General features: G+C 40.6%; 1 protein-coding gene across 1 annotated transcript in view; it reads left to right on the forward strand.

The window, feature by feature from the left end:
- Nucleotides 1-24661, forward strand: part of Pard3b (par-3 family cell polarity regulator beta) — a 993910-nt gene that overhangs the window by 769379 nt on the left and 199870 nt on the right. The window contains 1 exon segment of the mRNA XM_036173329.1: nucleotides 23834-23944. Within this exon segment, the coding sequence (XP_036029222.1) occupies nucleotides 23834-23944 (111 nt within the window).

Consider the following 24661-nt stretch of genomic DNA (forward strand, 5'->3'; position numbering starts at 1 on the left):
TTTCTTTGGCTAGCCCTGTCTGTCCTGGAAACTCTCTTTGGAGACTAGGCTGGCCTTGAACTCACAGAGATCCTCCTGACTCAGCGTCCACAGTGCGGGGGTTAAAGGCGTGCGGCCACCACTGATGGGCTAGGTATTTTCTAATGAACTTTTTCTTGTTCGTAAGAGCCTGTACAATAAATATTACCAGAGGGTATAATTGCCATGGTTACGACTTGGGTCAGAGGAAGAAGACTCCAGAAGTGAGGTCTAGCAGTGGGCAGGGCAAACAGAGAATTGGAAGGGATCCCCAGGCCCGTGTGCAGGGGAATGAGAGCCTCTGAGCCTCTGACTGGAGAATCCCAGGGAGCTAGAGAGAGTCATTACTTCCTGACAACTCCAGCTGCCCAGTGGGGCTTCCTGCATGTTCACAAATGCCATTAAGAATTTTGGGTTCCTTTATTCAGTTTTGGTATTAAGTCCAGCCATCACAATGTTGTCATCTAATTTTGGAGTTAAAATGTGTCCTTACTGGATCACCTCCATACTCCTCCCACCTGAAAACTGTTCCCACCTTCGGCAGACGTCCAAATCCCCCAGGATTTCGGGAGGAAGGGACTTGGGCACACTCAGGGTTACAGCAGATCTCGGAATGCCCCAAAGCAGGAAGTTTGAGGCCCTGAAACCCATGGTACCCCTCCGCCCAGTATATCCCTCCGCCAGTGTAAGCCGCTGGACCCAGCACCGCAATTCAAACCAAGAGATTCGAATTGACTGGTTACCCGGAGTCAATTAGCTTCCTAAAGGAAAGAGGAAGAGGAGAGGAGGAAGCTTTCATTTGTTGTCTCCTACTGCTGGGCTCCAGAGCTGCATGGCCATGGGAAGCCTCAAGGTACTGAAACAGATGCTACAAGAATACTTCTGAGAGGAAAAAGGTGGGGGGAGGGAGGTACCCTAAGGAAAGGAGTGTGAAAGGTCCAAGTGCTGATTCTCACGGACTCTGATTGAAAAATTGTAATGAATTTGAAGCATATGAGCCATGGTTGTTCTCCAAGGCTCCATAATTCAGCAAGTTCACTGCAAATCCACCAGCCAACCTCTGGTTTTTGCTTCAAATCCCTGCCACCTCCAAAAAACTTCAGACGCAGTCAAACACATGGCTGTGATTTATAGGCACTGTATTGACAGGCACACAGGTCCCCCTCCCTCGGCACCATGGGCTTGGCCTCAGTGAACCTGAGCATTTGAAAAACATTAAGTGAGATCTATGCTTGCACACTGAGTCTGAGGGATTGAATTCAGAAAGAACCAAAGCTCCACGGTGAGGGAGAAGCCTAATGTTATTCTTGGATTTTTTTTTTTTTTTTTAAGTAAATGGAGTTTGATTTTAACAGGCATATGGCAAAGAGAAGATAACAGTGATTGTTTTATATTGCTATTTTGTAATTAACTTAACAAGTGACTTCAATATTATCCTACATCCCTTAACAACATTGGCTCGATTCTTATACCAAATGATCCCAATAATTAACATATAAAAATGGCAACATCCTAGAACGCTATGATGACATAACTTAGCCGATATTAGAGCGAAAATGCCAATCTACTCCAATCCTCTTATTTAAAAATTATGTATGGACGTGCATTTGCCTGTGGCATATTATATACAGAAAACTCAAAATTAAATTTTCAAAATGACAACTTCTGTTAAGCTTTGCCTTTCTTCAATCCTTACTAGTCAAAATCTAGTTATGCAAAACAGATCTACTAATTACAGATGGCCTGAAGTAGAAATTTCCTTGAAGGGCTGTGTTCCGAGTACCAAGTGTCACAGTGTCTGAAGAATAAAAGACACTGTGTAATGGTTTCACAGTCTCTCATTTTAGCCTTTTCTGCTTCTGACCTTCACCAGTTCTCTGTACTCTTGTGTCCATCCCACCACCTGCCATCAGTGTCAGGTTCCTGTCTTCATTGCTTTGGCTTGGATGGCACTTCCTGTTCCTTTACATCCGTCTAAAAGGGGTCAAGGGAGAGGTGTAGATATGGCCAGGCAAGTAGGCTAAAAAAGACCTAGTTCTGATAGCCTGGCAAAAGGACAGACAGAGCTTTCGTTCCTCTTGGGGGAAGATCTGTAGTAAATGAGTCAGAAGGGAGAATAAGCAAGAGGGAGGCAATTATGGACACAGGAAGCAGAATTAAAACAACTACATATTTCCTTCAGCCGTCTCTAATTTTCCACCACCTTCTCCTTTGTTTTATTTGTTTGTTTGTTTGGTTGGTTTTGGTTTTTCGAGACAGGGTTTCTCTGTGTAGCTTTGTGCCTTTCCTGGATCTTGCTCTGTATACCAGGCTAGCCTCGAACTCACAGAGATCCGCCTGCCTCTGCCTCCCACGTGCTGGGATTAAAGGCGTGCACCACCACCGCCCGGCCTTCACGTTAGTTTTTAATATCCTATTCCCCATCTCTCTTTTCTCCCCTTCTCATAAACGTATGATCACTGTGGAGCAAGGACCCAGACTAAGAAACTAACAAAAGATGCTGCAATGCTCCTGGTGAGTCGATGGAATGTACTCAGACTTCACCAGAGTCTCTAATCCGTTGCCTTGCTCTCGTCGCCCTGTGCTAGCTTCTTGGTCTTTTCTGATCTTTCATGACCTTGACACTCTGAAGAGTAGTGGCTCTTCATTTTGTAGAACATACTTCAATTTGGGTTCATCTAATGATTAGTCATAATTAGAATGAGCTGATCCATTTTGGAGGCCGAATCATGCAGAAACAATGGATGTTTCTCAGGGTATGGAGACATGCTGATGTTGACATGTTGTAACTGGTTGCGTTAACCCTAATTATTTCACTGAAGGGTGCCCTACAAATTCCTTTTCTGTGGCAGTACTATTTTTCTCCATAGTATTTGTAATTACCTTTGGGGAGACTTGGGGTCTATGTGTTCAGGTATTTTTCCTCACACTTTCACCTGTCTGTCTTAGCATCCAGCCATGGTTTTGGACTGCAGACTTGTGACTGGGGTACTCCAATGTGACTCCTCACTTCCGTCACTCATTGTCTGTCCACCCTGGCCTTGTTCCCTAGTGTGGATCCTTTTGTTCTCTCCCCACGCACTTGTTTACCTGGTGATTTGTATCAAGATAGACTGGTGATGTTCATCCCGACTTAAGTATAACCCAGTCTTAACCATTATTTATTGTTGCTCAAATTATTCCAGTTTTGACTGCCGAGCCTCCTTGAGAACAAGGATGATGGTCCCCCTCCAACCTCTTCCACCTTTGCTGAGAACTTTTTTCTTTTGGTTGCATGATGATGCAGATTAATTTTGCTTTTCCCAAGTGCAGCCCAGGAATCATCATTTTATTTTAAAGATGATTTAATTGATTTTTCTCTTTTAATTACAAAAACAAAGCTCTTGGTTCTGGGATTGCACTGCCTGGGTACTGTTGGCTATAGATCACCTCTGCAGATAGAACTTGGAGGCAAAGATGATATCGATGTTGCTATATATTAACTTGTGCATATACGCCCATATATTTACTTCTGACTCTACCTGTCACCTATGCTAAAGCTACTGATTCTAGTCAAACACCATAATATTCATCTGGCTTTCCCTCGTCTCTTCTTTGACCTTCTTCCTCAGGCAATGGGAAGGCTATGATATACATCATATATAATATAGTGTATATAATATATAATACTCATATATAATGTAAAATAGTATAGAAAATAATTATATTACCTATGTATGTGTAATTAAATATATCTCTATATATAATTATATTTCCTGATTTGTTCAGTGTCAACATATTCCTAAAGTTTTTCACAATTGCCAGCCCATACTCTTGTACTAACCAGGGAACAGTATTTATGTGTAATTCTTGTTGCCCTTAGCCCTATATTGTCCAGTTAGAGCACTGTTTTCCAATGTTTTAGTTAATCTTTCTTTCCCTTAGCCTTTCAGTGTAGCTGATAGTTATTTGTAAGATATTTAATTATAGTTGTATTCCTATTTGCTTCCCCAACAAACACGCCTTGTTGATTATTTTTAATACATAGCAGTAATATTCTTTGTTGTGTACAGCCCCAGGGATTTTGACAAGTGCAGACAGTCAAGTATGCAGAGTCACACTACAACACATTTCCACGACCCCAAACCTCCTTCCACTTTCCTTGCATCTGGCAAGCATTTCTACCCTTTCATTTCTCCCAGTGTATCCTGAATGGATGGTCAAGGGGTCTGGCTTCCATAAGCCACATTCACTGGATTGTTGTTATGTGAGTTGCATTCTGTGTTGTTATGTATCATTCCTCTACGTGGACATTTTGTCATCCCATATCACATGCTCTGTGATTCTTGCCCAGGCCTCTGTTTATTTTCATGAAACTGTCCACTAGAAGGATGCTTGTTTGATTGCTTGTTGGGGCTCTGAATTTGTGACTCCTTCAGCACAGCGTATACCTCACTTCATCTTATTTACTATGGGTATCTGCTACACCATCAGTCCTTTTAGCATTCCAAGGAAGATTACAGTCATCTCTTAATTATCTGTGGTAAGATTGACAGAGAGACTATGAATAATTGAAGTCTTTGCATAATCCACAGGCTTTATGATAGCGACTTCTTCTTCCCCCAAGTACTTAAAGGTAACAAAATTGACTCCTTTTAAGTTTTATATCCCTTCCCTTCCTTCACTCATCCTCTGGTAGCAGCACTAATGAGTCCTCGGGTGACTATAAAAGTGGAAAGACACAGAAAAGGAGGAAGCGGTGGCTATGGGTAATCTACATAGTAGATGAAGAACTCTGACTCGAGAGGATTGATTGCAAACTAGTAAAAAGATCGAGTGGGGATTATGAGTCTTTATATATGACCTTGGCACTGGATTGGTATGTGTTGGATTCCTTCTTGAGACTCTGATTATGATTTTAAAGTATTTTTCATTACTCTTTAGCACAGCGAATTTCTCACCTCAATGACAAGCTTACTTAGTTCTGAATGTCTGTCTAAAATATATCGAATATGTCCCCACTGAGAAATATTAGCCTCCAGCTCTGTTCCCTTCTGTCTAGGAGTGCTTCACTACAAACCTGCGATTAATCTGTGGCTCTTAATTGTGTTAAAGCAGGCATTGGTAGCTTCCATCCATAGACGGGCACTGTGGATAGTTTCTGGAGAATCTGGGACTTGCTAGAACAATGGTTCTCAACCTGTGGATCTCCACCCCTTTGAGGGGAGTGTCGAAAGACCCTTTCACAATGGTCACCTAAGACCATCAGAAAACACAGATATTTACATTATGATTCATAACAGTAGCACAATTACAGTTATGAAGTAGAAACAAAAATAATTTTATGGTTGGGGTCGCAGCATTAAAAAGGTTGAGAACCACTATACCAGAAAGCACTAATGTAACCATGCTTCCTGGGAGAGTGAACACGAACTTCAGTACAACTTCAGAAACACAAAACTAATAGAATTAAGACCTAGAATGAGCAAAAGCAGCCGGGACCACTGGAATACCAACATTTATAACTTGGGAGCCCTCCTCTCCCGTTTCTTACTCTCTTAAGCCTCTTCTGTCAGATTCCAGAAGGCTTCACTACACCAAAGTTGGGTTAAAGAGAGTGTTGCACCTCATTTTTCTCCCAGCCCTTATGGCAGAACCTTTCATATAATGAATACTTGGTAAATATTTCTGGAGTGACCTACATATTTCTAGGCTACTGATAGGACATTTTAGTCCATTGACTCAACAGCAACAACAAAATCTGATTCCCTTGTGTTGCTTATGAGGTAAATAATTTAATTACCCTGCAGGAATCTATAAAGCTTTGTCATATATCAGATAATCATCTGATAAATCACCTATATGCTGATGCAGACGTGCAACATTTTTTCTAGTAGTTTTCAGACTGCATTATGAATCTTCCCATCCTACGTTTCTAGAGACTCTTGAAAAACGAATCTGTTGCCCTCTCTTTTGGTTATCTAGTGGAACATAAATTTGGCTGGTTTTAAAAACTCATTATGCAGTATGAAATTGGGACAAAAATGTTTTATTTCAAGGCTTTAGGTCTAAACTACAAAACTGTATATATACTGAAATGACTTGGCTCAGCTGACTTTTTGATTTCGATGGAGGGCTTTCTGAAAAAAAGACATCAGCGGGAATCTGTGTCTGGATTCTTCAAAAAGTATACTTGGGCTGAGCTTTGGAATTGTGGTCTGATTCTGCCTCATCAAAGAAGTTCCCAACAATTACAGTCCACATGACTCTCCACTTTATCAAATCATGGATACCATGGAAGTTGTACATCCTTCTTCAGTGGGCAATGATTCTGATATCCCTGTTTCCTAGCTATGGTGTAAGCAAGTAAATAGTTGTCTATGAATTCTGAGAAAATTATGCTTAAGATAACTAAATTAATTACTATGCACATGTGTTAATACATTGATACTTAGATACACAATGTTTGCAAACTAGGATCCTACAGACTGAATTTGGGTTACACATCAATTACATTTGGGCCACAGACTATTATTTTCAAAGAAAATCTGAACAAAATTTAAAAATTGAACCATTCTACAAGAGTAGATCAATTTTACTAACTTTAATTTTTTCCTGTGGTGGTATTATGTTCTCCAAAATATTGTGCACCCTAATAAATTTATCTGGGGTCAGAGAACAGATAGCCACTAGATACAGATCCAAAAATGGTGGCTAGAAAATGGGTCAGAGCAAGCCATAGCAGAAGCTGGGTGGTGGTGGTGCACGCCTTTAATCCCAGCACTTGGAGGCAGAGCCCTGTGAGATCAAGGCCACATTGGAAACAGCCAGGCATGGTGACCCACAACTTTAATCCCAGAAATCCAGCCTTTAATCCCAGGGAGTGACAGCAGAAAATAGACAGATATAAGGCATGAAGACCAGAAACTAGAAGCATTTGGCTGGTTCAGCATTTGGCTGGTTAAGTTTTTAGGCTTTGAGCAGCACAGTTTAGCTGAGATTCATGTGGATGAGGACTCAGAAACTTGCAGTCTGAGGAAACAAGACCAGCTGAGGAACTGGCGAGGTGAGGAAGCTGTGGCTTGTTCTGTCTCTCTGATCTTCCAGCATTCACCCCAACACTTGGCTTCAAGTTTATTTTATTAATAAGAACTTTTAAGAATCCTGCTACATCTTCCCACATTTTTGAGGCTGGTCGAAATAACTGGCTCATGTTAATCTCAAAAACTTGCTTGAATTTCTACCATACTTACATATTTTCTAAAAAGTTCTTCTAAAACTAGATTTTTCAGTTCTCCTTATCATGAAATCTGGAATAATGTCCTGCCTTTCTTGTCTTTCACCTGTGAAAATGTTACTACTAGCCCACATGTGTTCAACAAAGCTGGCATTGAGGTGTCTTTCTGGGGCAAATGGTAGATTTATGCTGCTTTGCCCACATAGTCTTGGCAAGTACCCTTTTGACCACTGGCATGCACTTGTAAAACTGTCTGGGTCTGGGAATAGAGGCTGCGGTTATGGAGTCAGTCCAAGTTAACTGGTCCACACAAGGGAGTCAACCCGTGACCTTGACCCCATTACCACAGTGTTCTACCCAGTGGAGCTAAATAATCGAGGGATTGTTTCTTGGCGACCTGATCTGATCAGATGGCACATAATAAGGGTCTGCCTGCAGACACGGGTGAGATGTCAGTAAAATGAGAGTTTAAGATAATGGAAAGTTATCAGACCTCCTATTAGTTACCTTTCTAGAGTTGGTCCAGTCGGCACTAAATTGGACTTTGTCATTATAACTATGTCTATTGCTTTAAAAAAAAAAAAAAAAATTTTTTTTTTTTGTAGAAAAGTGTTCCTTTTCAAGGTTTCAGAATTTCAGTTTAATAATTGATGGCATATGTACAAACACTTGTGAAACAAAGCTGAGAAAAGGGTTGTTGGGTTGAATCAGGGAATTCAAGTCTTTGTTTGGTCCCAAATATCAGTGTGCCCTTAGATGGGTCTCTTGACTCTCTGAGCTTTCAGAGGGACTAGATAAACATACTATCAAAGATCCCTGCAGCTGTGGGAGATTTTTTTTTTTTTTAACTCCACAAAATTTTGAAACACTGGAAACATTTTTTGCACACAAATCTCTTATTCCTATAATTTCCAGTGGAATATTGTCATAGAGGCAGGTAATTAATTAAACATGACTTCAAAAGCATCTGTTAAAAAATTGATTTTTGAGGGGATTGGAGAAATAGCTCAGCAGTTAAGAGTCATGGCTGCTCTTGAAGAGGACCCCAGTTTGGTTCTTAGAAGACACAAGATGGTTCATAATAGTCTGTAACTCCAGTCCCAGCAGATCTGACACCCTCTTCTGGACTCAGTAGCTACCGATCATGCACAGGGTGCCCAGACATACATGCAGGCAAAACACACACATTCATAAAGTCAAACAAATAAATCAATTTAAAAATGATTCATATATATATATATATTTATTTATATATATAAACTGCCTACATAAAATCAATATAATAGGTATACTTTACACAGAAACCCAATATAGATCCAATACATATGTGCATAAGTAAATAAATAAGCCATCCTTTCATGTGTTACATGCTGATTTCTCAATGGCATTTTATATTTTGAATTGTTTATGAAATACCTTAAACTTTTTGCCTTCTTATAAAATAGTCATTGTTTTAGACAGATCGGTGATTACCTTTGGAGTTGCTACTCATGTATCTCCTGATTTGGGCTTCATAACTGTGGGCCATGTGGAACTACCTCTCCTCGTGTTAACCTGATAAATTTAGATGAAACACGTTTGCTCAGAATTCCACTGCTATACTGTATATTTTACTGGTTCTTTCTCTGTTCCTTTTTCCCTAATACACTCAAATCTTACTTTTACAGAACTGAGATAATGGTTGGATTTATTGTTCTTTTATCCAAACTGACTCTTCCATCACTGGATTGACTGGATTAGCAAGCATCCAGAGCTCAGTAGGACAGGTCCTAGACAGAGGTAGGATCGGTGTAAAATGAATGACACCAGCTTAGTCACACTCGAGAAAAATCTATTGGCTTGGCTTTCCAAATAACCTTCCAAAATGAAAAGCACAAATACCGTGGGCTCCCACAGAATCAAATATGACTAATGTTTGTGAAAAAGATTAGCTATTGGAAGTCGCTTCGATATTAGGCGGTGAAGTTTAGAAAGACTACAAACATGGCAAACCAGAAGCAGTAAAGCCAAAGCCAAATAATACAGGTTGCAGATGCTCTGCTTGACAGTTGTTGTTCCAGCTCTCCTCTAAGTGCCCCTGCCAGTGTGTTCTCACCAGCCATGAAGAGCCATTCAGAAACATAGGCCAACAGAGTATAAAATCCTCGGCCATGTGCATAAACACATAGGTGGACAAAAAGGTGTAGTTCTGACTATCATCCCTTTGTATGATAAGCTTTCAAATAGATCTGATATTTTAAAAATAACCCCAGAGATAAATGATTTAAGTGGTGGAAAGTAACTCACATTTTTAAAAGATATGCTGTAACCCATTAGGGGTGTTTCACTCTAGGCTTGCACCTCTGGTTTACTTAATTACAAGCTTTATTGGACTGGGCATTTCATTACAAATGCATGCCATCTCGACCACAGCTTTCTCTTGTCACTGCCTGAGCACACGGGCGGCCATTTTGTACTGTCCAACAACATCAGGCGTCTGCAGGAATTATTCATCTGTGGTATTGAAGAAAGGAAAAATTAGCCATCGCTACAGGAAGGGTGGGGACAAGAAAACACACTTACAAAGCAGAGTAGCAGTTTCACAGTCTAGTGGACAAGCAAATAGAAGCCTGATGCTTGGGACAGACTATAAATCAATCTCGGATTCCGCTGGCCGAATTGTAAATCATCACCGTGCTAAGCCACTAAAGCATTTCCAGGCAAAAGCAGGCTTTTGTGATTGTGCATTATTTGCAATTCTCTGTGAAGTACCGGTGATTGCAGACCTTAGTCAGAAATGAGTGGTCATTGTTGTCTAGTCCTTGGTATAGATTCTTTAGTGATGATATACGGGTAAGGAGGAGAATTATATCCATTCTTATGAAATTAGAATCCCATAGGAAATCTATTCTTATGGGAAATTATTGTCCTGGGCCCTCTGGACAAAGGGAAACATTATTGATCTCTTGATGGGCCTTTAATTGTTGTCATTCTGGGCCACACTCCTTCTGCCTGGGATCTGGAGAATGCCCACAATTCTTATTGTGCATATTAAGAATGGAAAGTAACTCTGTTTGGAATATTCAGTCACTCTTCATATATTACTCATAGATAGCAAATCTCTAAGCTCACAGAGTAAGTATGGAAATTATGAAAATGGAGGTTTTTTTTAAATGGAAAGGAGCTGGAGAAATGGCTCAGTGGATAAGGGCACTGGCTCTTCTTTCAGAGGTCCTGAGTTCAATTCCCGGCACCCGCATGGTGTTTCACAACCATCTCTAACTCTAGTTCCAGGGGGCTCTGACACTGTCTTCTGACCTCCATGGGAGGGTTTGCATGTGGTACACAGACATCCATGCAGGTGAAACACTTACACAGTCAAAAATCAGTTGCACTTTTGACTTAATGATAAAGTACTTATAAAATGTAAGAATGGATATGAATTAACTTTAAATCTAACAACAAAAATGAAATCATAATCCCTTGCTTTATGAACTGTTAGGGCTTTTAAAAAATTACTCCTTTCTCCCAGAAATCCCTTTCCTGTCAAGGAGGATAGACAGGGGTGGTTTGATTTGGTATTTTGATAAGGACAGTGTGAAATCTAAACACAGGAGTGCTAGACAAACTAGAGAGCATGGTACCTACCTCATGCCATACATGTTTATTTGAAACCTAAGTTTAAGGGGACAATAATTACCAAAATCAGAAGCCAAAGGTACATGCGTGTTATTTCTATGGATGTGTCTCTCACAGTAATCATCTTAAATGGTGGCTTGGGTTTTAAATTCAGGCTACAATTTGACCTTCTGTTTCTGAAAAGGGGGCATTTGATGAACATGGAATCACTGGTCACCCTGAGCTCAAACTCTCGGGTGACTGGGTTGCCGCCATTGCACCAAGAGAGCCAGGTAGTTATCGCTTCTGTGCAGTAAGCAACGACTTCACTCATTCAGTCTTGCTGCAGCTGTAGACATGGTAGCTGTGACTAGCTTGCTGTTCTGCCTAAATTAAGTTGGGCAGTGAATTGTGGATTCTGTGGATATCCTTGATACTGGAAGCTTCATGATGGGTTGTGTTAGGAGCCCTTTGACCCTTGTTTTTTAAATAAAGAATGTAAAGAAAGGATATAGGTATGACCTTCCATGATAGCCTAACCCTATCTTTCACTAAGCATGTATTACTAAGGATGAGAGTAAAAATTATATTTAATTGCTTTGTTTATATTCCCTGTACCTCCTGGAGGACCTGGCCAAAAAAAAGTACTCCTCAAGTGCGTGTTGAATGAAACCAACAGAAACATATGAAAAGCCAGCCCTGTTCCTGGAATAGCTCATGTGTGAATGATGGTTGAAATAGTCCCTACTTTGCATATGTTAGTTCAGATCAGCAAGAACCTTCCTCATCTCCACACACTTCCTCCCTGAATCCACTCTCCATCCAGTCTCGATTAAAGATAAATATACCCACACAAGCTTGTTTGGGTCAGCAAAATGACATGGCCCACCATCAAAGTACTAATTAGGAGTTCTAGTGAATGGCAATCTCTCAGAAAATGACCCAAATAATTCTACCATATTCAAAATTGCCTTTTCTTCTCAGGAAAAAAAAATAGTTTAAACCAATGTTAAGGAGAGCTTTCATCTTTTAAGAAAAGTTTCAAACTTAGTATCTCTTATTAGAAACCAGTATAATCACTCTTTGCTATTGTCTGGGGCTCTCACCAGCTCTATCATGCATTAATTACTTAGCTCCTTTTGTATTTATACAATAAATGTGAGACAAAAAACCCACATAATTTTAGGTTTTTTTTTTTTTTTTTTTTTTTTTTTTTTTTTTTTTTTTAACGGCACAATGGAAAAGTTTCCCACCTCCAGGATGGGGAGGGAAATCTGAAATGTTCTCATTGTCTTTTCAAGGAAAGTTTTATATACTAAAAGGAAGAGGAATATGAAAAATCCCTGTATGCCACATGCAGGTTTAGAATATACAGAACATTAGATGAGCAAGCTAGAGTTAACACTGTGTGTTCTTAATTTTAAACTTCAGATAAATATGATTTCAGCTTTCATCCTACATGGACTAATTCTTTGCCACTCAACTAATTAATTCCATATGCTAGAGAAAAGATGCTAATTTGAGCATCAAAGTGATAATTTTTTTTTTGTTTAATCAGAGTTATAAAGACAAGTTTTGCTCCCATTAGACTGGATTTGGAGCTTCATCGTTATTCTTGCTTAGTGCATATGAATGCCAAGGAAAATCTACCCTGCTTCTCTCAGCTTCTGAAGAGGGAATGATAGCATTCAGGATTCCCTTGAAAATGGTTCTTTATGCGGTCATTGTCTGTGTACACACTCACATGAGTCGCCTTTTTCAACTTGTCCATTTGTTCTTTACTCCTAAGTTAGACACCGTCATCTGTTCTTTCTGACAAGGGACTGTGGGCAAATTATATGCATGGTATCCTGCTATTGGTCTTTTGGTTGTTTTTACATTTGATATAGTGCTTGTGGGTAAAGCAAGCCCCACAGCTTCTACATAGTCCTCCCTCCCAGAATTTTGGTTCTTTGACAAGAGTTAGGCTTTCCCTTCCCAGGCAGTTGGCTAAACTGAGCTGACCCCACAGGCCTGTGCCTGGCAACTTCATTGTCCTTTCCGTCTGCAGGATGAACCTATGGTCAGAGTGCACTGTGCTTGAACAGGCTGGGCCTGGGAAGCCTAGCAAGGGTGGGAACCGCTCACAGCTGACAGAGAAAGGTTACGAATCAGGTAGAATTTGCTCTCAAAACAGGCTTTCTTTCCTGAGTTTTGGGTTGGCCAAAGGAAGTAGAGAAAATGGAAGGAAGGAAAAAGAAAGAGCGTAGTTGCACACAGGAGAAGACAATATTTATTGTTGATTGACATCTGACTTCCTGCCACATGACATGTTGTGTCTACTTACTCAACCCCTCTTCAGAGAAGCCCAGAGATGGAGTTAAAAATGATGAAAAGGAAGAAGACATACATATATACGCCACCACTTTCAAATAAGTAAACATTTAATAAAAAGAAAAGCCTTTATAACTATTAAGAGGACATTAAAATGCAAAAAAAGATCTATTTCTTTAGTGCATTTCTTTAATGTTAAATGTATTTCCCAGAAATCCTAAGTGTTTAGTCTGAGTCACCAAGGCTCCTGCCTACCATGTCTTGAAACCAGTGAGAGTGTATGAGAGCAATTAATCAAAGTTCACTGTGCTCCTGAAGAGTGTTTTCTTCTGGAAAGTAGAGAGGGAGAACAGCCTCCACCCAGGGTGGCAGTGACAGCTAGTACGCTTTGAAAGTCCCTCTGTGGATCTGAAAATCAAACCTTATTAGTGTCTTTATCTTTCTTGCTCACTCATTGATGCTTATTTTCATTTAATTCTAATTTCTGGCCTCCTCATTGTAAATCTCTTTTTCCTTTTATTTAACCTCTAAGTGCTAAGTTAATAACCCCAGAGTCCACTTTGCATTTGTTGCAAAAATGATGTGCAAAAGGATCTCGCTTATGGCTGATGAGCGCTCTCCCTGGTCCCCAGGAGCCAGCCTTTCCTATGCTCTGCTTGTATTTGTTTTCTTGAACCTCGGTTATTGTGATATGTGTTTGCTTTGCTTCCCAAACCCTTTAGGATTTTCTTTAATGTATTCAGTGTTTCCAAACCCATCGCCTTTTCTAGCCCCTCAAACTGGGGAAAGCAAATTAGCTCAAGGGTTCCCAGCAGGTGGATTTAGCCTAGGCATGGCCTGATCCACCCTGCAGCTGTCTCATCCACTTAGGCAGCAATTCTAGGTGGTGAAAGACTGCCCTGTTTTTTAAGCCTAAAAATAAACAACAACACAACAACGTATTTGGGATCTGGAGATTCCCTGCTCTGGAATGAAAGGTTGTTGTGAAGTTCTCCCTTTCTCCTACCTCCCCCCACCTTCAGCAGCCACACCCCAGAAGTGAATGACACTTCGGAAAGAAGTAGATGCTTAAGGTTGGGGGTGTAATGTAGCCTTAAGGGTGGAAGTAAACATATTCATGGGATTTAAAATGTTTGTTGTTTTAACACAACTTGTCAAACTCTTAGAAACCTAAACTTACCTGAGAGGGATGTCTAAACAATACCCCCAGAATTAACGTTTTAATCTCCAATTGTCCTACTACCCTAAGATTTAGAAGAGAGATTTGTGTGCATGCCTCGTGTGTGTGTGTGTGTGTGTGTGTGTGTGTGTGTGTGTGTGTGTGTGTGTTCATGCATGCATTCGAGCATGTGTGCATCTCCCAGGGATCCTCCTGTCTCTTGGTCCCCAGTGCTAAGACTACAGGCATGCTCCTCCAAACCTACCTGGCTGTCCATGTAGGTGTTGGGGATCCAAACTCAGGTCCTTGTGCTTAAATGGCAAACACTTTACTAACTGGGCCCCCTCTCCAACCCCAGAAAGATTTAAACATTGTTTTTCTTTAGCAATTAAAGTATCCACTCAGTCACCTTTTACTTGTATAGACATCCTAGAAAACCAGCCCCTACCTATTTTTGCATGCCATAAACTGGATGCATAGACCTTAACCATAATCTTCATAGTCTGAAAAGAATTCTGGGATTATTTTACCTTCCTTCTTAGGTGTTGTAGGAATTAGTAATATACCTTAAACTGCATTTTATTGCCATAACAAAATACTCAAGGCTAAGTAATAAAGTGTATTTAGATTACAGTTTTATGGGTGCAAAGGCATGTTGATGGCATCCACTTGGCCTTGAACTGAGTCAAAACATGGCAGAAAAGGACAAATGAGAAGTGTGTAATTGTGAGGAGAAAGAGCAGAGACGGATCCTCCTCTGTGCCAACCTATTCTCACAAATACTTTATTCAATCCCATGAGACTCATCTTACTCTTAAGAGACCTAACCTAGTAACCAGACTCTTTAACAAATAAAAGGCACTACTCTGCTTGTGAGATAGTATCCCAGTGACCTAACTACTTTGCATTAGGCACACCACCTCTGAAAGTTCCCATCAACTCTCAACACTAACACAGTGAGAATTGTCTGAATCTTTGTGGAACAAACCATGTCCATAAAACCATCACAGTGGTATCCATGGAAGGCCCAAATAAAATCCCAATATTTTCTTTTTAATCAGTATTGTAACAAACAAAATAATGAATTCATTCATTATTCTTTCCATAATACTAACATAAAAGTAGGCAATGCCTCCTAGGTAGCCAAAACAATAGGGATGGGGGACTAATTGGTCAATTCTCACTGACTTTTTATCAGATTCATTAACTCTCCAGTACAATGGGAACTATGTGAACTAAATGAGCTAAGACCTTTGTGACATAAATTTTCAAGAGAAGCAATAGCTACAGAGCACAAAGCCATGTGAGATTATAATACATGGGAGTTTTCATCAGCATATGCATATGCTAATGTAGAGCCCATTTTGGAATAAATCAGACAACAGAAACCTTTTATGAGTGGATTTCAGAATAGACCATGGAAATACTAGTCAAAGGCCTGTGAACTTCTCTGCCCCCATCCTTAGCCTGAGCTTTTTCAAGCTGTATAATTTATAAAATGATGAGGAAATATCATGCATAGTTTGTAAAACAGCTAGTTATGGGGTAGTGGAACCATTATCCAATGACTGTGAAAACATAATGACTGTGAAGTTTGTGTTTTAACATCTGACATTGATCCATGAGTTTCTAATTTTCATATCATGGACACCCAGCTTCTGTAACCTTTCCTAAGGCATCATTGGTGCCCATAGATATCTCCTGATAACAGCAGGAGAAATGGATTCTTTCCGGCTTCCTTTGGACTCATAATTTCATCTGATTTAGGACAAGAGTGTCTGAACCTTGTTCTTACCTAACTTTTTCAGTCCTTCCTAAGGCATCATTTAGTAGTGCCAACATGGATTGTGTGCTTAGTGGAGGCAGAGGACAGTAATGACATAACCCAATGAGACCTAGGGGACAAAGTACAGAGAGAACTTGACAGAATTAACACATGAGTTAAATGAGAGAAGAGACATGGAAAATACCAGGATGAGGGCCACACCCACTGTGAACATAATCCATTCCTCAAGGGATACAGAGTCAGGGAAGAGTTTGAAAATCTTTGTTATCTAGAAGACATGAGAAAAGAACTAGAAACAGATAACTACCAAAATTCACATTAAAATCTTCACCCTACAGGAAACAAGGCACTTGGGGTTATCAAGTTAGTTGTGTTGAGAAAGGGTAGTTATATACCTGACAGTTGATATTGGTTGATAGGTTCACTCCCTTTGCAAAATAGAAGGCATGTCCAATCTGTGACCCATGGACCACATACAGACCAGGGTAGCTACAATGAGACCCAACCCACTGATAGCGTCATGCTACATTGTTAAAGGTTGGACCCTCCTAGGTGTGATGTGTAGTGTGTGCTCATTCATGAATGGATGAGTGGATGTGTGGTTGTAGCATTACCACATTCTACTTTGCCACATGTATTTTTGGAGGTTCCCTCCCAGGCAAAATAGCAGTATTAGTTAGGTCTAGTCCTGGTGTTTTCCTACAACTCTTTGAGGTTTTCCTCTCCCTCATATAAGTTTACCTTTGATTATTTAAACTTCACCAAGAATTTATATTTTATGTGCTAAAAGAACATTTCTCTCATACATATTATATCAGATTAACTAATCAACTGTCTATGACCACCTCTGCCTGCCTGTTCTTAACTCTGAGCAGATCAATTTCTTCTCCAACTGCTGCTTTTTGAGGCTCCTTCCTCCCTTTGAGGCCTCTTCTTTCCAGGGCAGCTGCCTGTTTCTGTTGTCTCCACTTACTTTCATTCTCTACCTCCAATGCTCACAACAGCATTGTACACAAGAGAGAAAATGTGAGCATGCCCAAACAGCCATTGACGGTTGAGTAGACAAATCAAATAGGGTATGTGAATATTATTTGACCTTCATTTCTTTTTTAAGTACTTATATTACATTAATTTATTTGTGTGTGTGAGAGAGGTGGGGCACCCACATATGTGTAAGTCAGAGGACAAATCATGTGAGTCCCATGGATTGAACTCAGGTTGTCAAACTTTGTGGCAAGAACCTTTACCAGCGGAGCCATCTCACCAGCACTATCTGGCATTTAAAAGGCACAGGATACTCTTGCGTTCTGCAACACTGATGAGCTTTAAGGAATTTCTGCAAAGAAATAAGACACACATAAATGAACAATTATAATATGATCCTGTTTCTATGTAATACCTAAAATTGAGTCATGTTCATAGAAACAGATTGCAAGATGCTCACCACCAACTGGAAGAGAAAATGGATCATTGCCCTTCTTGACTGGAGAGTTTCACTTTGAGTAGTGCAAAATTGTAGGGAGGATGGTGGGGATAGTGGCACAACAAAATGATTGTGCTTGGTGGCACTGAACTGTGTATTTAAGAACAGATGAAGTGAGACATCACATTTTGTCAACAGTAAAAAAAGTAAGAAAGGAAAAGCAGTAAAGAAAAAAACCTATTCTCTTCTTTCCTTCATCTCCAACTTTCCCTTCCTCTGTTTCTTTTGTTTTTTTGTTTGTTTTGTTTTGTACTTTTCCTTATAGGCAAGTCTAAATCCAATTGAAAAGTTCTTCCTCAACATCCTCCTCCACCTCAAGCTCCCACCCTGCCATCTCAGCTTCTTGAGATCTCTGGATAGGCTCTCAATGGCGTAGCCTGCTGCCTCACTCTGGCGATCGTGCCAACATGGCTTGTGCTTGCAACTTTCCACTGTACCTTGCCCAGGCTGGGAACACTTGTTGAACTCCACCTCATTGGACTGCTAAATAACATTTCCATCTGTTGACCACACTCTCTCAAGCAGTCATCTCAGATACTTCAAACACACTTTATTGATAGTCTTCCTTTGTCTGTTTGTTTTTTTTTTTTTAAACTGTTTCATCTGTCTCCCTCTTATGTAAAACCTTTAGATACAATAGTTCCTCCGACTTAGTATTAGGGATGTTTGCTTAGGTTTCTTAAAAGTGTTCCAAAGTCCTGTTTAGGGCTAGCAATACGGCTCACCAGGTAAAGTGCTTGCCACTAAGCCTGATGACCTGAGTTTAATCCCAAGATCCTGTATGGTGGAAAGAGAGAATCAGTTCCCATACATTGTCTTCTCCCCTCTACATGCACACTATGTGTGTACACCCTACACATAAATACATACATGCACACACACACCAAAAATATTTTTAGAAATAGAGACAAAATAAAATCATGTTTAAACTTGAACTTTTACTTCCTCTCGATTGATTCACAATTTCCAAATCACTGTCTTCTCTCAGTGGCCATTTTTCTAGCCAAGCCATGGGCCTCTCCACAGTCATCCCAAAGCAGCCTAATTCTTTTGCCTATTGTGCTGTTTTCTTGCTGCTTTTTGCTTCATCAACCACCACAGTCTTTTGAAAATACCCCTCACATTCTATCACTTCTGTTCAAAAGGATGTGGCTACTCCTATCTCCCCTCCACAGCCCCTTTAAATCCTCCGATTTCCCCACTAGTATCTGTGTCCCTTGCTACTAATGAGTGCCCTCCTCCTCTGGCCCCAGCACTCCACCCCAGGCTCCTCCCAGGCCTTCAGCCCTTGCTTTTCTACCCACATATCATAGAGGTGGCTCTCAACTCCAGCCACCCTTTTCACTGGTTGGAAGGCACTGTGCCTTCCCCGCCTCACAGTCTCTGCGTGCTCCTTCCATCCCATACAAAGATTCCTACCTCTTCTGTTACTAAACCTCCTAAATAGACTCTTAGTTAGGGTGTCTACTCCATGACCACAGCAACTCTTATAAAGGAAAACATTTAATTGTGGTGGCTTACAGTTTCAGAGGTTTAGTCCATTATCATCATGACAGGAAGGAAGCAAGGCAGCATTCAGGCAGACATGATGCTGGAGAAGTAGCTGAGAGTTCTTACATCTTGACTTGCAGACAACAGGAAGTGGTCTAAGATACTGGGCGTGGCTTGAGCATATTTGAGACCTTAAAGCCTGCCTCCAGTGACACACTTCCTCCAACAAGACCACACCTACTCCAACAGGCCACACCTCCTAATAGTGCCACTCCCTTTGGGGGCCGTTTCCTTTGTGTATTCTCAGGTAAACAACGTTTCTGGGCCTGGTAGGTTCTAGTTGATGGAGGCCCTGTCATCATCTCTGCTAGCATCCTTCTTAACACCTTTCTCAACTTGGGATTATCCAGTTATGCTTACTTGATGACTGTCTTCTCCCTGGGAATGTATGCTCCATGTGGTAGGTAGATAGTTTTGTATCTCAACCTGATGTGAACTTATATCAAATGTTTATAATATGTCTGACACACAGTAGGTGCCCAACTTCTTAAAGGAATAAGTGAAGGAAGGAGAAAAGGGAGAAGGAAGAAAAAGAGGAAGGGAGAGGGGACAAGAAGAAAGGAAGAAAGGGAGGAGACAGAAGTCTCCCACAAAGCTGTTCCAGGTAACCTCTAGAGAAATGAACAGGGTCGGGTGTTTGAAGCAAACTTATTCATGAAAATGTAAATTTGCACCAAGAATATGTTGAAAGGTGATTTTTCCACTTTACAAAAAGATCCATCATGGGATTCTTTAAACAGACTACCTAGGTACATGTAAAATAAAATGTTATTGATTGAAACCATATGTGCGCTCAGAATTTCTCAGCAAAGTATCTTTTATATAAAGCCAGGCTAACCTATAAGCAATTTCCTTAAGGCACCTAGCCCAGAATCACCAACTCTCACATTTCTAAGGCAACAAATGGAGAGGCCTGGAATGTAGGGGCTGTGCCCAACCTCTGGCATGCAAAGCGGTGGTCATGGCCAGCCTCGTGACTTCTCTCACGAAAACAGTTAATGGGGAAATGAACATCCCAAACTCTCCTTTCTGTGTCTTGGGTAAGCACGGATGCTGTGAAATGACCTCCCAGAGAGATGCTACGGAAAGGAAATAGCAAATTGATGCTTTCCTCCTTGCTGCTCAAACCCTGCTGTTCCCTCTGCCACTGAAGAAAAAGCCATCTGACTACAAAGCTGGAGAAAGAAATCATGTGATCATAGAACACACCTCTCCTCCATGGGCTTGTGTTTCTTCACTTTTATAAGGGAGGGCCCTTTTCATGATCATTATATCCTTGTTTTGTTCCCAAACCACCCAGACTCTGTGAAACAACGTGATCTGTCACCTTTACTCTAGCAAGAGAATTTTTGCAGCTAGTTCTGCCTTTTTTATTGGGCAGAGAACGTAAATAGAATGGACTTCAAATGAAATATTTATAATAGTTGTAGAACTGGCTGATTTAATGAGGAGTTCTTGATAAAAAAAAAAAAGAAAATACTTTGCAGAAGTTAAAACTAACAGTCAAACATATTACATTGTGGTGGGAGCCAAGCAAGCTACTTTTGAACTGCAGCTCAAGTGAAATAGTTTAGATACCAAAGGAAAACTATGCCTGGGGTGTGGTGAGAACCACAAAGGTAAACAGGGACTAGGTTTCTTTTACCTTTCAAAGCATAAGGCTGCTTTTATCTCAGAAAAATCCAAAACCTCCAAATTTTTAATAAAATACAGGACATGAGTGGAGGGGAGCAGGCTTATAGTTTTGGCAACACTCTGCTCCTATCGACTTTCCGAGGCATCCTCTCTATCCTGGCTCTCCAATGTTCTGAATATTCTATCCAAATGTTATTATATTCAGTGGCATCTTGGGAGAAGAATCCTTTATCTAAGTGATGTGCGAAGGTGCTAAGTTCTCCTATGAATATATTTAGAGTAAGAATGATTCCCTAAGCCTCTTCTGAGCACAGCCTAGGAAGCTACAGAATCTATTCATGGAAATCTTATTTAGATATCTCCTGCTCTGTAGGTTATAGTGAGGTCTTGACTATATCAGCAAATCTGATTTATATTTGAAAGTTGGCGTTCTTATACTTTTGTCTACATTTTTTCCCCTTGGTTTTCTAGCTGCTTCTGTAAATGATACCAGGTCATATCTTCAGTGAGGAACAGGAATTGATTCAGAAGTGGAAGCAAGGTAGAAAGAGAGGAGGGATGAAGGTGCAGAGAAAAAGAATCAGTGGAGTGCTGAGCCCAGACCGGGACATCTGTATGACACCCGCACCGTAAGGCTCAAGGAACACTGTGGAAGAGGCACAGGCTGGAGAGGACTGGAGTGAGACATCATCTTCTGGTCATGACAGGACCACCGAACTCCTGAACTCACAGCAGTTGTGGTTGCCTAAATAAGACCTGAATAGAATCAAAACAATCAATATTCTAGTATGAAGGTGTAGCCAGAAGTTTTCCTGTGTCCTGCCTGGCCCGCAGTCAGGATAAAGCTCTCTCACCTGCTGGTCCTGCAGCCTGCAGAACCAAATAAACACAGAGAGGCTTATATTATTTTTAAATTTTGGCCATAGCAGGCTTCTTGTTAGCTAGCTCTTATATCTTAAATTAATCCATTTCTACAAATCTACACTTTGTCATGTGGCTTGTGACTTACCTGTACTTTTACACCTGGCTTTTCCTAGCTGAGGCTAGTAATGTCTCCTCTGTTCTCTCTTTCTCCTTCCTCTCTCTCTAGTTAGAATGTCCTGCCTAACCTTATTCTGCCTCACCATTGGCCAAACAGCTTTATTTTTCAACCAGTCAGAGCAACACATATTCACAGCATACAGAACAACATCACCCATCATGAAGGGAAAAGGGGGTTGTGAGCCTCTACCCCTAACTAAGGCCCTGAACCTATGGACACCCATCATGAAGGGAAAAGGGGGTTGTGAGCCTCCACCCCTAACTAAGGCCCTAAACCTATGGACAGTTGATGGATTCTAAGGAAGACAGTTTTCCCTCTCCAATGGATGGTTACACACCCAGGAGTATATATGAACAGCACAAATTAGTACTAATGAGTTATAAAAAACCAAATAAATAAAGCATGAAGCTGAGCAGTAGATAGGTGGAGGAACTTGAAGGTGTTAGAGGGTTGAGTTGGGAGTGAATATGATCAAAGTACATTGCATAAAATACAAAACATTTTATATATGGACATAGGACCTTGGAGCTAACCAATGAAACTAAGGCTGACACTTGACCAATGTCCCAGGAAAGACTGGACATAGGAAGGAAATTGTAACAGATGATAAGGGTGAGTGATGGTAGTTTATGAGAACATACTGGTTAACTGAAACTGTAAGTTGAAAAGTAGGGAGAAGGGTCAAGCCTGGGAGGCATTTCTGTGGCCACACCATGCTGGCAGCAGGCTTAGCTGAGCCCTGAGCCTCCCGGGTGCTAGAGTTGTTGCCATTTGTTAGCAACCCCTTCCACGACTGAAACACAACCCAAAGAGGAATTCCAAAAGAAACACAAACAAGACCTCTTTGGGTGAATTTTTTTTAAATTGTAGTTCTAGTTCTTCAAATTTTATGTCACATCTTCACATAAAGAGATTCTAATTTCTGTCACAAGGGAAGGGGAAGAGAGTTAGCTAAGCCCAGCTAATTTGTAAGAACTCCCAGCTTGCAAATAGGTAGGTAGATGAGTGGAGAGACAGACGATGGATGGATGGATGGATGGATGGATGGATGGATGGATGGATGGATGGATGGACATAAAGATAGACCAAAAAGTTAAATTTTGATATTTAATTTTAGAAAAGGAATAAATATTTAAAGGTAAAAAGATTTAAGAAGACTCTGCCTACACTGAAGAATGTGCTCCACAGATGGACTTTCCTCTGATCATTTCATTCATGTGGACTGTCACACTATGGACAGGTCCTGGTTAGAGTTCAGCCACAGCCTTCTTTCACTTCAGCTGTGTGGGTGTCATTTTCCTACACATGCTGAGGAAATGTGATGTTCTTATAATGTAGCACAGTTGCTGTTATGTGCAGTTAGCTACAGATGTGACAGATGTGCTAATCACTCTAACCTAAAGCAACTTGGGAACTGGGGGCTGTATTGTAGAGTAAATGTGACCTGGAAGAAAGAGAACAGCATGCAGTGTAGACAAGTCCTAATCCTAGGCCTGGACAGAACCAGTAGGAAGTGTCAATGCTCAGAACCTCAGAACCCTCCCCTGCCCCACTCCATTCCCCCCAGAGCTTTTGAGCCTTCCCTGATAAAAGGAAAGCATTCAACTGAGTATTCAGTAAGGTCCCTTGTTACCTGTAATTACATAATCTCATTTATTTTACCTTAAAATGGCAATAGACTTAAGTTCTGGAGGGTCTCATTAGAAAGTTGTTCAGTTTTTAGTTACATTTGAATGGTAATCATTCTGTGTTTTAATTCTTCATTGATTAATAGTCATAATTGTCCACCTTTAATCACATAACGCTATGCTTGATACAAAAATATGTGAAAGAAAGAGGGGAAAGGAAAAAATAGAAATTCAGCAACTGTGTTATTTTCCTGATTTTGTAATCTTTGTAAATGTACTTCTGTTTCATGCTACTGTTCTTGTGTTGTTTAGAATAAAGAACTTAGCTGAATGGCCTCATGGCATTCATATCTTTCATTTGCCAAAGAAAAAGTGTAAGGGATGAACTTTGTCCTTCCCTTCTAGATTCGGAAAGAAGAAAGATGATAAGGTGGGAAAGGTGGAGCAGAAAGGTACCCAGAAGCCTGGGCACCAGGGAGAAGAAGAGCTGGAAAAAATGAAAGAAGAGAGGGAAAGGTAAGCAAATACTCAGAGCCTTCCCTTCATGGACTATGGAGTCTGTGTTTAAGTTTGTAACTCCCAGTAACCAACAGGAAAGATTTTACTTTAAGAAGCATAGCAGAGGGCTGGTACCTTCCTGACAAAGAGACCCACCTTCCCAGGGAATCTTTATCATATTTATAAGAAGAAATCACTGTTGTGTTTTCAGTTTAGTGGTACCAATAGTCCCATACGATGCTGCTCCCAGTTCTGATTCCAGCAATGCAAATTTTCCCATGGCTTAAAGAATGATTTTTTCCTCTGCTAATCCAAAGGTCATTTTGATATTGATGTTTAGAACTCTCAAGTTCCTCCAGTCTGTTCCTCATTTTTGACAGCCTGCTGTATGCCCTTCTTAATTATATTCTGCTAACTCCATTTGGGTCATGTAATTTGAGAAGTACATGTGCCCCAGTCCTCCATTTTTCAAAAGCTACTGTCTTTTATTAGGCTATCAGCAAGCTGAAAAGTATGCTGTTAAAGGGCCTGTTTCATATTCAGCAGTAATGGTAGTTTGTGAGGGCCGAATTCTCCTATTTGAGGAGCATTGTGTTCCATCTAAACAAGAGGTCCTTCACACATCTTTGATGTTAACTCTAGCACTTCTCCCAAGTAGATGTGTAAATATCTGACTTAAAAACATGCAATTGAATAGTCATACAGCTCCTGCAAATTCTTTGCCTTCCTAACAAA

This window comes from Onychomys torridus, chromosome 23 (assembly GCF_903995425.1).
Source record: "Onychomys torridus chromosome 23, mOncTor1.1, whole genome shotgun sequence".
NCBI classification, from domain to species: Eukaryota; Metazoa; Chordata; class Mammalia; order Rodentia; family Cricetidae; genus Onychomys; species Onychomys torridus.